Here is a 14,689-nt window from a genome sequence, read left to right as displayed (position 1 = left end):
AACATTATACTTAGAATGCATTATGAAGATAAAGCAAGAACAAACTTGTTTAGCAGTCCCACAAAGAAAAAGAAAAAATATTTTTCATAAAAATCATAATTTTTATGTGGCTCCCCATTACATGAAAAAGAGAATGACAATTTGCTTATTTTTTCCCCCTTCTGTGCATTTATAAAAAGAGACAGCTCTCTGAGGATAGAATAGTCTTCCAAGAACCCTGTTCCCATATGGAGGTTGGTTGATTATGGAGGTGGGTGATGATTCTAGGTCAGGCCAGGTGATTCTGACCGAGCCTGGTCACACATCTGGAGATAAGGCCCTGGGCACTGTACTGCGGTCACCCCTGCTCCTTACGGTATCGAAATATAAGTAATTCTGGGAAAATCAAGTACACCATAACCTTAATCCTTAAGTCAAAGTATATGGTATGTGGGCTCAACAACCACTTACATTTATTAGCACAATCACTTTAACAAGGTAGATTCTGCGGATGGAATATCAGTAATAATCATCTCATAATCACTGTATTCGTCAGGGTTTATTCTTTAGAATTCTGTAACTATGTCTGTCTCTAAACACTTGGTCAAAAGGTCTGAAAATCAGGCAGTTAATATGACTACATATTCAAATGCGCTTGTACATTTTACATCCCTTTACTACATTTTAGAAATCAATCATCTACAGTGTGTTCAGAACTGCGGACAAATATTTAACATGAATGTGGTTGCTATGTAGCTGTACTGAGAGCTGTGTCTGCTATATTAATATTGGGTGGTCATTTTGTCCACTAAGGAACTAATTTTGAACGTAGAGTGAGGATTTAGCATTTCAAGTTAATAATACATTAGTTTAGCTTTACAAAAATATGAAGTTTCAGTCATTCAGGTGGGTCCTTAAATCTTGTAAGGTTAAAACAAGACAACTGGACCCGTTGACACACTGTTTCACTCTCCATCCAGAGAGAGTCCTCAAGGCAGTTTTTTGCAAGGGTCTCTCTCACCATGAATACAAACGGCAACATGCGTCCTAGGGGGCCACTGCCAATAGCTGAAGGGGAATGAAGCTTGTTATGGGAATCACAATTTTTCACACCGTTTCCACATTTTCTGGCCCAACTATAAGAACATTCAACACACACAAATACAGCTGAGTCAAAATCGGGGCCATGTGAATGTTTTTTCTCATTCTTGCATTTGAGAATAAACAAATTGTCCAGTACAAGTGGAAAAACTCGCCGTTAGCAGCAGGCTCGCATTATGGTTAGCATTCTCCTGTATTTATGTATCAATGGGCTGTTGAACCACTTTGCTCCTCTCCATGTCTCTGTGTCTTTATTTAGAAGAAAAATAAATCCATAATTCAACAAGTAGTGGTGGAGCAGTCGGTGGAAGAGTAGTTCCTTTCCTTCTTTGTTTTCCCCCCTCTGGCAGCTTCGAGCGTGACCTTGTGGGCGTTCCCAGAGATGCCATCTGTATCTATCCACGCCCACCAGATATTAGCTCATTGTCTTGTTTTAACCTTACAAGATTGACTTAGTTTTACTTACCATGTCTTGTACTCATCAGCTTTATGTGGTATTGCGATTGAAGTTAGGTAAACATAGCATTATTACTATCATAATACTTTGTGCACCTTCGTCACATGCCTATATGTAATCGTAGAATTGTGCTTCAACTTACCCTGGCACGAGTCAAACATCAGTGTAACTACTCCCCAAGTATTTGTTACATATGTTTGTGTACAAATGACTCACATTGTGCCAGTGTAGCAGACAGTGCGATCTTGAATTTCTCCTTGGCCTCTTCCATCTCCTTCTCGTGCTGGGCTTTCTCAGTCATCAGTCTGCGGATGTGGCTGTTGGACGACTGGATCATGGAGTAGAAGTTGTTGGCGTTCCTGCGATTGACTTCACCTCGCTCCAGCCAGGTCAGGAGCACTCGCACTGCCTCTGCAAACTGACCGTCCTCTGGAATAAAAGGGCAGGGAGGAACATAAGCCAGGGTAGTACAGCAAAGAGAGTTTGTAATGGGTTGTAAGGACATCAAGGCCTTGGTTTTGCACCATCAAGTCAACACTGTTTCTGTGGGCGGCCTGAAAACAGCTTTGTGTACGTGTAGTTACCAATTTTCTCTTGATGTCTGCATGGAAACTTTTGGAATAAGGTGAATTAGGTTCTTAAAGTTCTACTGTAATGAATACCAAATATTACATTACGACTACTTAGGACTACATTACAACTTTTTTATTTTTATTTCTCAAGGTCCCGCTTATTTTGGAGACAGGTCTGACCAAAGCAAAGCGGAGTAGAGAAGAGCTTTATTTCTATATCCTTCCAATGTTACAGTATCTGTGGATTTGAACCACAATTGCAAAGCAAATTTTTTCATGACCTGTACCTAAAACCGAGCAAAGCTCCAGGAACCGTCTGCAATCTCGGAAAGCCAACCAATTTGTTAGCCAGAGAAGTAGAATACAATAATACATAGTGTATAGGCACCATAGAGGATGAAAGCGAAAGCCATTATTTCTCTGTTTCATCCCTACATACAGTCCCCACCTTTGATCCTGTCCCCCAGCAGGCTGCACTCGTGGTCGGAGTAGTGGACGATGGGCGGAGGGGAAGGCGGTCTCATGAGATCCTCTTCTATCTTCCGCCGGTGCCGCTCCTCTCTGGCCAACATGCGCTGGTAGCATTCCCACTCATACAAGTCGTCTCTGGCCTGGGCAAAGTCCACATGGAGACGCCCGCTGTCTTTCTTGTCTGTGCTGGAACCCATGCGGATGCGATAACCTGTGGAAGAATAAGGTAAGTATAAAAGAAAGTGATAAGCAAAATAAATCTTGTAATTTAAATGGTTACATTTACTGTATCAAATTGCAATGGCTGCAAGTGTCAGGGCAAAAATACACAAACTTACAGGGGCTTTATCAGGACAAAAGCAATTATTCCATCCATAAATAAGTTGTTGACAATGCACAAGACACGCTATAATAGGGACAGTGGCTCAGTGGGAATGTGCATAGGCTAATTCAAAGGTTGGTGGTTCAATCCCAGCTTCGGCTATTTGTGTCCTTGAGCAGACACTCCACCTGGGTTGTCTTCAGTGTCATAATTTATCACAGAGTTAACGGCCATTGGACTACAATTGTGCTCAACAATATTTGACTTATCCGGCAAAGTCCACATGCAAGAGTGAGGCACAGCATAAACAGAGACATCCGTCTGAGCTCAGGGCTTACTCCGTCACCTTCAGGCTCCTAATATTAGACTACTTCAATATTTCATAAGCGATCCTAGCGTGGGTGAGAGGGAGGGATTTTATTTATGAGCAAAACACACAGCTCAGTCATCTGCCTTAATACAGCATGGACTTCAGCTCTGCATCATAGGGAAGCTGAAAAATAAGCCACCCCAAAGTATATTCACGCCAACTGCGGTCTGAGGCTACCTAATAATATACAGAACAGGTCTAAATTCAACACCGCAGGTGGAGTTATTGACTCGAGGAGAAATAGTTGTGTGATATATCCTACCGGACAAGTAAAGAGCCTTGTCCACAGTGAACTCCTCTGCAAAGCGAATGTGGCAGAAGTTTTTCTTGCTTTTGCGGATGGCGATGATGCCCCCACATGGACCAAAGATCTCCTCGATGGTCTGCTCCGTGGAATTCTCTGGCAGACCGCCCACAAAAATGGTCTTACACCCAGGAGGGCGATCCCTGGTGGCTGGAGGGGGGAGATCTACGGAAAAAAAGAGGAAAAAGCTTATGTCACAAGTGGTGTCAACTGACTAACTGTTGCTAAATTGAATTATTCTAGACAATTCCCGAGTACCTTCTTGATCTGGCAAAATTCAGTGCTAAAAATATAAATCTACTCAAACACTTTCTTTCTTTCTTAGATAAATTGTCAAAATCAAACCACTTAATCCATGAAAATTAAATCCCTTTGGTCACAGTGATTGAAAATCCTCTCATGTGCACAGCCCCCTTGCACCATGAGGCTGTGCACAGATGAGAGTTGACTGGTCTAATCTCAGCAGATGAGGCTTGTAAAACCAGTTGAATGTGGTTAGTGTGGTTTATGAAGAGTGAAGCAGCTGATGAGGTTAGGTGTTAGAGTGTGTTCTGGGATGCATAAGAAGGCCGTTGTGTGATGTGCCTTCTCATTATTATTGTTAATAACGCCCAAAACAAGTCCTTTCATTTCAACAATGGCATGAAAAGGACTGAATAGGGTGAAAAGATGCACATTTCCAAAGGTATTACATTTCTGCTGTTAGAATGGTCTTGAGATAGAAACTCTTTCTAAATGGCAAAATATCAAACCTAAAACCTAAATCTAACCTAGTTTCTACATATAGGCACAGTAAACAGACGAGATGAGTTCACCGTATAGTACTATGCAACATCACTTTTGCACAATGGTGATGGCAATGCAAGAAAAAGCTAAAAGCATTCTACTGCAAAATTGTAATCAAATTTCAAAAGCTAAAATTACTTCCACAGTTGACAACAGAGGAGAGGAGGGTGAAATGAGTTGAGCCTGAAGGGGGAAAATAAAATCAAAGGAGGATCTAATACAACCAAATGGCTCCTTTTGATGGACAGCACATGTATCATACGATGCCCTTATCCTTGCGACAGGGAATACAAGCATGTGTGATAATAATCCCACATCTACCTGAAGCCCACCAGGATACACTCCTTACATAATCTTTTCACGGTTCCTAAACCACAGGACACATTCAATCATCTCACAATAGATCAGTTCTATAACATTATTAAGGTGAATCTCACATTGACAATGTTCCAATCATTTCTTCGCTTCAGGGATATGAGGAAGATTTAATTTCCGTCAAATAGTTTTATGTGCAAATGCCCAGGGAGATTGTTCCACTGATGATTTCTTTCTACATTAGATTCCCCACATCTCAAAAGTGATTACACTGACATCTGACATTAGATAGGTTTTCAGGCTGAGAGGGGGACGCAGCATAATCCCTCCAACATTCTCCCAGTCTGACCTGGAGTCGACTGCTCATTCACGTGCCCAGAATAACTCTACAGGATCTATCCCTGATGCATCACAATCAGATGGGCACACTGAAAAGCTAAAATGGCTTTGCACCCAAAGCAATTTTAACCCCCCTTTTTTACATGATGTAAAATATAGATACTGAGCACGCAGCTGCCCACTGCTCCTGACAGGTTGCCCCAGCGGCTATTGGAGAACGGGTTAAATACAGAGAACAGATTTATTTGAGCACCTTAACCTGAAGACAGTGCCTGACTTACTGGGGTTGGGAGGGAACAGAGTGCAGCTCTTGCAGTGGATGATCTCCTTGATGACAGGCACTTCCGGCACCAGTCCCAAACCAGGCAGCAGTGGATTCATTGGGGTGAACTCAGGCATCAGGCCCACATTTTGCTCGAAGTCTGAAAGCACAAAATAATAATATTAATAATAATATTTTGAAACACAGTACAGTTCAACCAATGGCCATTAAGGCTAATTCATCAGCACACCTACGGTCGACAAAAATCGGTCTGAACCAATGGCCACTGGTTGCTCTGCTTCACGACCATGAGTATCTCCATATAAGGGTGGCAGCTAAAGCTAGTTTTCCTTTAGAAAGCATTGCTCTATACACACGTTATAAACAACTGTAAATCCTGGTTTCTACTTTTGTTAAACTTTCTACAGCTAGATGTTGCTCCTGTGATAACACTGGGTTAGTTACAAGGACAATTTTAGAAATCTGTTATACTAATGAGGGTCGGACTTTGATTGACAGGCTGTTAGCATGAGAGCTAAGGGTAAGTAAGTAAATAAGTAAGTAAGTAAGTAAGTAAGTAAGTAATCTTTATTTATATAGCACCTTTCACAGACAAGAGCCACAAAGTGCTTCACAACACAGTTAAAAAGCAGAGGGCGTGGGCGCGGCTACGACCAAACTACACGCCCCGCGCTGAGTCGACAGTGAAGATCCCGCCATTATGCCCTTTTTAGGAACATGCTCCGTCAGAGCTGGGTAGAAGGAGTCTGTAAATCCGCCATGGATTCCCTTTCGAACGTGGTCATTATGATAAACAGGGAGGAGTGAGACGATGGAGTTTATTATTATTATTATCATGTCTATGGTTTGAACCTGCCCCCGGGCCATAGTTTGTTTGTGGTCAACAAAGTAACAGTTATAGTAGCGCTTTCTGTACAGCACAGCATACATTTTTAAGTTTGCAGCCAGTGCCATGAGCTTTTCCTGTGTCAACTGCAGTTCGACTGAGCCTACACATCATAAAATACTCAAGCATACATGAATAAATGATGACAAAAACAATGTGCATATTTTAAGAGGTTCCTGCCGAGTCAGTCAACTCAATCCTACTGTTTGAAAAATAACCTTATGGATAATGAACACAGCTGGGTCTGCATTATTCAAGCTTTCATTTATAGTATTGATTTCCACAGTAACAACACCAACGCACGCACCCAGGCCATACACAGTATAGGGCTTTTTGAAATGGAAATGCTATCTGCATCACTAGTCTACTGTGAACTGAGGAGCTGACAAGGTGTGATGAAGGTAGAAAGATGTGTCAAAGGCAATATTTCTAATGATCAAACAGAATTGATTTATATATATGTACATATATATATGTTTTACCCCTGATGAGTTCAGAGCAGGTTGCAAAAAAGGGGGAATAAGAAGGATCTGATATAGTTATAATATAGAGATGGATATTCTAACTAATTGCACATTAGTTGTACCATCAACCCATTATAGTGTAGTTTATCAACACGGGCCAAGATGGGTGAATGCATTTGTCAAAGCAAGCAATTTGGATTGTGCTTAATTATCCAAGACAGACCACAAGACGCTTTAAAGTAAATTAGAACATTGCGTATGGTCCCGAAGCTACTCCATAAAGCTACTCCAATCAGCTATCTGCTTTTCCAGCAATAACAAACGCCATATAAATGATCCCTTTTGTCCTATTTTTCACTTTCAGCATATAAACACGGCATCAGTAAGATACCTCACATCCTGCATCTTTCCCACATTGATTTCATTTCATGGTTTGCTGCCGTTTGCTTTCCCAATCCGTGATTTACTTATTCACAAGCATGTAGAAAGCAAGCACCTTGAACAAATACAGAAAATCAAATGTATTATGTATGAGTCATTCTCATGTTAGCCTTTCTTGCGTTTGCTAATATTGCTCCTCTATTACAGACACAAACGCTACCTTTATCCTAATGTCCTGGTGTTAAACCAGGTCCTTGGGGGATCTGATTAAATAAATTACCTCCTGAGCTGCCCATCAGTCACAAAGCGCAGAGTGATTGACATTTGGATTGTGTTAATGCTATCCTCCTCCGCTCTCCTCTCTGGTGGTCTCTGCTGTGTTTTAAGTTTAGCCCATGGCGTAAAAGAAGGAAGCAGCACAGCAACATTAGTGATCGTTGTTAAGCATGCTGGGAAATATTCTCTAATGAGGGCAGAGCCGCACCACCATGAGCAAAACCAACAGATGTCTTACTGCATTTCTTCCAAAAGTTACCCTCCCCTTAGATTCCCACTTTTCTAAGTCACAACTTCTCCGATGCATCCAAAAGTTATCAAACATTGTGTCGGCCATTATTATATATCTATATATCTTTGTGTAATGTAGTATTATATTTGAGGTATGTAAGCCCTCTGATCTCATAGACCTCTTCATCACATGTCATGTTTGATCACTAGTGTCTTGTATGTATCTGGAATATTATGAATGCAAAGACCAAAAAGAGTGGCTTGATAAGGGCAAGCTGACATGGTGCACAACCAAAAGCACCATCGAGCACATCGAGTGTGTGTACGTCTCAGTATATCCTTACATTTCATTTCTTACTACAGTATATAATGCTTTTAACAATGGGTGCAGTTATGCAGCAGTAGGCTTAAAAAAAAAAAATTCAGCAGTTTCTATTATGAGGCAGCTGTAGTATCTAAAGTTTGCGACTGTGTGCCAGTCCTCATGGTCCACCTACACACACCAAACTTTCTGACATCTTCCCAGCACATCTCCAGAGTAGGAACCGAAAGGGGACAAAGATTCGAGTGGTTAGGTAACACTATGGTGAATATGTAACATATTTAAAGTTCATAACAACTGAAGTGGGCGTCAAGCAAACTCGCAAGAGGTTTGAAAACACACGTAAAACATTTGAAATCATTATTCTGTGAACACTGGCCACATACGAGAACACACAGCAGATACATGAACCCTGAAACAATGTGGAATGCCTTGGAGAGATGCCTTTTTATATGGATGCAGGGAATCCCGGTGAAGCCTGGGAAAAAACAGGGGGAATGCTCTTGGAATTGGATCCTCTTTGGGATGTGGAAACCAGATGTTGAATTCTGCAGTTTTCCGCCTCTGCCTTAGGCCAAACATCACACTGTGTCTGTGAGGATTTATGTCTAGATACACAATGCATGGCACGTTGTAATATTGGACTACACTAAAACAAATGTAATTCATCTCAACAGCAGTGGATACAATCATTCTATGAATTCTCTCCACATGAACAACACCACCTTTCTAAGTGTGCATTAGGGCCTGACTTTGATGCATTTTTTTTCATCTCTCATATAGCCTATAGCTAAACATGTATTATTGTACAAAAGGTTTAATTAAAAGAAATATGTAGAACTATATCTAATAGAGGTCGACTGATGTGGGTTTTTCTCAGGCCGGTGCTGATATTCACCACTGATATTTTTGGCCAAATAAAAAAAAGTCTCATCTATAATCCTGTGTATGATGCTTCCTAAACTGTGACAGCAGGGGGCGCTGTATATTCAATTCACTGTAGGTACTTCAGAGGGAGCTTGCTTGAAAGGCAAAAAACAGTAGATTCCAAAACAAAAAAGGGTAAGTCTGTATTTCTTGTGGTTCCGAAATTATACGGAAAACATAAAATGCATAAACTAGGTGTACAAACGTATTTATTTACTTGTTACCGCTTTTCACCGCGATGTATCTCTGCTCCCCTGAGGCCTAGGAAGTTGTGGGAGGGCTCAATAAAAGCTCGGATTGTTCTCTTTCCAGTGCAAAAAACGGGGAGTGTCTATCACTTTCAGTTACGGAGATATATCAGCCTTTTTATCGGTTTCGGAGATATCTTCCATTTTATCAGCCAAGAGCCGATACTGAAAATACCCTATTATTGGCCCTAGTGTGCAAATGACTGTTCAGCCTACAAAAATCTACAATGGACAGTTTGAAGTCATCTATTGTTTTTTCAAGAAATATTGGACTCCACCTCCCAAGCTTATGCACAGTAGCTGGCTGTTTCTTTCTTTTCCTACTGCATTTTCTTTGTACATGTAAACACACCTCACTAAGAGACATTCAATTAAAAATACATACAAATAGTAATAACCTGGAGTACTGCTTTAGTGGAAAGTATAGGCATGGGAATCAAAACACCTTCTGCAACCTGTGTGTGGAGCAATTTGGAACAATGAGACAGTGTCCCTGTCTGACGCAGGGCTAATGACACCTTAATGAGACTAAAGTACTTCTGCTGGAGAGTTTGTTTAACAGAGAAATGCACTGATGAAAAGTCATAGTTAATAACAGTAAGTGTAAATACCTTCAGGCTTCTGTTTGTTGTATGTATGTTCTGTCAGCTTCAAAATGATGAGAACAAAGCAATCAAAATATCTTTGTTTTAAGGAATTCCCTCTTGTCTTATTAACTCAAAACAGAGAAACCACTTGCCTTTGTCCACTTACATGTTGCCGTACACCACACTGAGACTAGACTATTTTTCTACTCTCTCGCGCCCATGCACCTGTTTTAAGTATGGCCTGAGGCAAACCCTGTCCTTGTTTAAATGTAGCAGCTCTCAGGGCAGTCCTGTTACACACAGGTGCATATTGTAACGTTATTCATGAGTGTCCCATTTGCGTGGGCTACATTCAAGGCTAAGAGCTGGTGCACATGACGAACAAGACATTTCCAATACAAAATGCAATCGACAGAACAAATGCTCTCACTCTCTCACCATTATGAATACACTGTGTGTGAGGCTGCAGAACCAGGCTTCATGTGTAGAATTTATCACTGCTCTCAACCTGCCACTGCAGTGCTCTCTCATTAGACCAGAGAGAGGCTTTTGTTTACCATTTAAGATATATGAGGTTTGTGCTGAACAGTAAGTGCACGCTTTCCTTAATTCAGCACTGCAGCCTGTGCAGATGGGAGACGTACTGACAGAGCATAAACACACGCACACACGCCATTTCAACAGCAAAAATGCTTCAAAGCTAAGCAATTGGAAGTGAGCTCTGAATGGCTTTAGAAAAAGACTTATATTGATTATAATGAAAGAATAAACAGGGCAGAAAAGGATAGTGGGAGTGGCTTTAGAGTTTTAGATGCAAATCAATGAGTGCACAGAATTTCTTCTTCTTCAGTGCAGTACCTGTCACTAGTGTCTGAGCACTCAGGCCCAGTGGAGACATCCCCAGGTTGTTCATGGCTGTGGCCCAGGCGCCAGGGTCTGACATGGGCACCGGCATCGAGCTGGCCTCCATGCTCATGTTGTGGATCACTTCAGCTACAACACAGAGAAAAAACAGAAATGTAATGTGAAACTCTACCAAAACAACACAATGCTGCACAACAGGACGTCCAGTCTGGTCTTAATGCACGATAAATCAAAAACATTTACACCAACAGGCAAATCTCCCATAAAATCACTTTCAACAGTAACATTGCCATGCAACCTATTATCATTGACATCCTGTTCTCTGCTGGACCTCATTCACTCAACCAGACGAACTGTAGTTTCTGTTTGAGCTGCTGCCCGTGGATCTTCCTGAAGCCAAAGACATCAGCACTGCCCATAATAAGAGGCCCAGCTCTGTGCACACAGCGGGCTCCTCCCTGTGTCTGCACAACAAGCTGGGCCTCCCTAGTCAGATGCTCATGTGTAATAATGCCATTAGCTCTTGTGGTAGTTAATTCCAGTCTGCTGACACACAGAGCAGTGGCGATAAAGCAGTTTGTGTCAGTGTGTGGTTCGTGTGTGAACTGCACAACGCAATTAACTGTGGCCACTTCTCAGGAATGAGCCTTCAGCACAAGAGCAGATGTGCTGCTGTGGCAAAACGGTGGGTTCACATGGTATTTACCATTAAAGCAATTGCAATAATGATGACTTTGATGCAACTTGCTTTGATCCATTCTTACAGTAGGCTATAAATCCTCATTTACATGGCATCAAGCAGTAATTGTCAGTGGTATATTTTTGTGTGGGGAAAATTTAAGGAAATCCATTCATTTAGCTGATTATCAGTCTACAATGTCACCGAAACAAACCGAGGAGCATTAACATTGAGAGAGAACATAAATATGAACTGCTAAGCATATTTAAGAGTGCATTTCAGAGCTCAGACTCAGTTCAGGCAGTCGAAGGTGGACATGCCTGTGCCTAAATTACAGGGTTAGCAAGTTTGATACTGAATATCACCCTTTTGAAACCATACAGTTGGAGGAAAATGTTTGTGAATGCTTTCTGCCTAAATTGGTCATAAAATATGGTCTGATCTTCATCAAAATCATAAAAATGACTAAACAGTGTCTGCTTAAACTAATACCACCCAAACATTTACATTTGATCATATTTTTTAATGGGCATAACATGAAAACATTCACAGGACAGGGAGGAAAAGTTAGTGAACCCAGGATCTTGCTGAACTGCAAACTGCAGCAGTTTTGTAAAGGGGAATGGTCCAAGATTCATCCTGATCGTTGTGAGCGTCTAATCTCCAACTACAGGAAAGCAGTTATTGCTGCAAAACAAGGATCAGCAAGTTGATAGTTTAGTTTAGTTTAGTTTATTTCTTTATTTGAGCAGTATACATTCTGCTCAAAAGGAGTGGGCTGAAGCAAGAAGCTTATGAGCACCTACCCCCAATACAAGGATTGACTTACTGACTTATTCCACGCTGTTGTCTCAGGTCTCAGTTTTTTTTGTGCAAAATATCTTGATAAACTTGTGAATTCATTTTTCCATTGATGATCGCATGTTACATATTATTGCCATTAAAAATATGATAAAATATAAATGTTTGGGTGGTATTAGTTTAAGCAGATACTGTGAGAAATGTGACAAATTCCTTAGCATTCACATACATTTTTCTCCCACTGTATTTGGGCCTTAGGCATTGCTCTGAGCGAAAGGAATTTAAAATAATATTTGATGTGGCGCTGGTCCAAAAAATCTAACCATTATATAATAAGTACCGACCCAAAAGCCCGGCAGTGAAATCAAAGTGCGCTCATATCTACAGCAGACTAATGGCTTTGAGCAATTAAATTTCCTTCTTTTCAGAGGACAAAGACTACAGTGCTTGGAACAACAATCAAGACCAATAACTTTCCATGTGTTTCCTATTAATTTGAACATGTAATTAGGTGCACTGATTCAAAAATAATTCAAATTGCAATTTGCAACTCACAAAATGCACAATGAGCCGTAATTCTATGTTCCACTTGTCGAGCAATGTTTGTGCAATTTACTCCCTGCACCTGCTGTACATTTCCATAGCACTGGTTTAAAAAAACAACAAATCCCACAGATGCCATTACTGCGCAGCGCTAACAAACAGCAGCTCATTTAAATGGAATTAGAGCAGGGAATCTACTCCAAAACAATAATAAAACAGGCCTTAAGGGGTAACTAAGCCATCTGCTGCTTCTGAAAGTTCACACTTTACTGTGATTGGTTAAACCCACCTGTCACTCACTTTTCTAGAGAAGAACAAGAAGTGCATTCGTTCGGATACAAACATGTTCTTTTTCTTTGCGCTGGTTAACCGCTGTGTTGTGAAAAGCTATTAACGGGTCAGGTTAGGCATTGGTCAAATACAGAGGAGAAAGCTGGTGTGTGCCTCCGAACAGTTTGGTTGATCCTCAGAGCTGACAGAATCAATGTGGCACAGGCCCTACAGAGCGCCACACACATCACGCACCCCTAAATGGTTTCACTGCCCACATCAACATGGCTGACTTCAACATTAACTGCTATTTCTCACTCACCGCGGTTCGACTCAGTTCATGCAATTCAAATACATCTGCCCTCAAAGCTGGTTCAACATCAAGGCAGCAGTCGGAGGTGGACCGGAAAAAAAAACACCATGCGTAATATTCACAGACAGTATATAAGCTCTATAAAGCTATAAGTATTGGCTAAGACCTCTAACATAGCCAGGCTTTCACTCTCATATCCTGCTGTTTACCCATTAGCTCTATATCTTCCATAATACGGTGCAGCAGAAGCTCTCTGAAGATTTAAAGTTGACGCCAAACCAACACACAGTAAGACCTGGATCAATAGAAACTGCTCAGTGAAAACCTTCAGCTCCGGACGGATAATGAGGAGACTATAGGGCAGAGAAAGCACACAGAGAGTCCAGATTCAGAGGAAATTAGTTTGGATAGGACTAATAGTCTTAAGGAGATATGCCCATAATGCATGCTAAACTAACTTCCAACCATGTCACAATGGACCACAAGGGAGACAAAAAACGTCACATGGTTCACATGTCATATCAAAATACATTCAACACAAAAGGAAGCAAGCTCCAATTTTGCCTGAAAGGGAGTAGGAAGAAGAAAACCTATTTAATCCCGCCCCCATTTCTCATCAATATTACATTGACCTTCACTGTTGCATCCTCCGTATTTTCCAGCCAACTATCGACTCAAACTGACTAGCAATCATATTTACAACAACATTAATACATCAGTAGCTGAAACGAGAGATAAATCATGGGTAACAGATTGTTTTTACATTGCAACATTTAATACCAAAAATGGTCATAGACAGTACACCAACAATGATAAGAAAACAAAAGCATGCATCAGCACTAGTAGACAAAATATTAATGGGAAATGTAAGACACACTCTCTCCATATTGTGACCAGACCTGATGTGTATAACATAATATAAATATGTGGATAGTTTGGCATTTTAGAGTTGTGTTTTAGAGTTTTAAATCTAAAACATAACTGGAGATTTCATGAGGTGTCAGCTGGGTGCATTTAGAAGCTTCAACCATGCACACACTTATTTAGGCTTGGGACCTCAATGCCAGCTCTGTATCACACTAAAGTGTTAGTTATTGAGTTTGTAATTGTGTAAAATTACTACACTTGTAGTAAAAATGACCATCTCTGGTAATATGAGCCTACTCAGCAAGAAGTCTGAAGCCCTGTCAATTTCGTTGAAAACAATTTTAGTCAAAGTAATATTTTGGCTGACTAGAATTGGACTAAAACTAAATTGAAGGTTTTTTACGAGACTAGAAATATGACTATGTAGACTATATATGACTAAATAAAAATGAAAAGTAGAGACTAAAATCATCTTCCAAGGACAGTTTGAAAGAGCCTCAAATCATTTAAAGTCTCTGCCAAAAGAACAGCTCTGAGCTTTGTTTCATGTGGGAGAAGCTCCATGAAGCAGAGGACCTTGATTAAATATGATTATAATAAATATTATAAATGTAAAGTCGACAAAGTTCTTAAATTTACATGCAATTTTAGTCGACTAAAACTAGAAGAAAATTAAACTCTCGACTATTATTAAAAGATATTTTGACAAAAGACTAGAGACTAAAACTAAA

At 40.6% G+C, this 14,689-nt stretch overlaps 1 protein-coding gene across 3 annotated transcripts in view; it reads right to left on the bottom strand.

The window, feature by feature from the left end:
* Positions 1-14,689, bottom strand: part of LOC306962948 (ecto-NOX disulfide-thiol exchanger 2-like) — a 59,919-nt gene that overhangs the window by 8,540 nt on the left and 36,690 nt on the right. For all 3 annotated transcript variants that reach the window (XM_079556337.1, XM_079556335.1, XM_079556336.1), the window contains exons 3-7: positions 10,480-10,614; positions 5,298-5,438; positions 3,535-3,741; positions 2,558-2,791; positions 1,754-1,966 (exon numbers count right to left, since the gene is read on the bottom strand). In XM_079556337.1, the coding sequence (XP_079412463.1) occupies positions 1,754-1,966; positions 2,558-2,791; positions 3,535-3,741; positions 5,298-5,438; positions 10,480-10,614 (930 nt within the window). The remainder of the gene's footprint in view (positions 1-1,753; positions 1,967-2,557; positions 2,792-3,534; positions 3,742-5,297; positions 5,439-10,479; positions 10,615-14,689) is intronic.

Source organism: Gobius niger, assembly GCF_951799975.1.
Source record: "Gobius niger genome assembly, chromosome: 5".
Classification (NCBI taxonomy): Eukaryota; Metazoa; Chordata; class Actinopteri; order Gobiiformes; family Gobiidae; genus Gobius; species Gobius niger.
The sequence above is the reverse complement of the archived record's forward strand: the minus strand, read 5'-3'. Positions and strand labels throughout refer to the sequence as shown.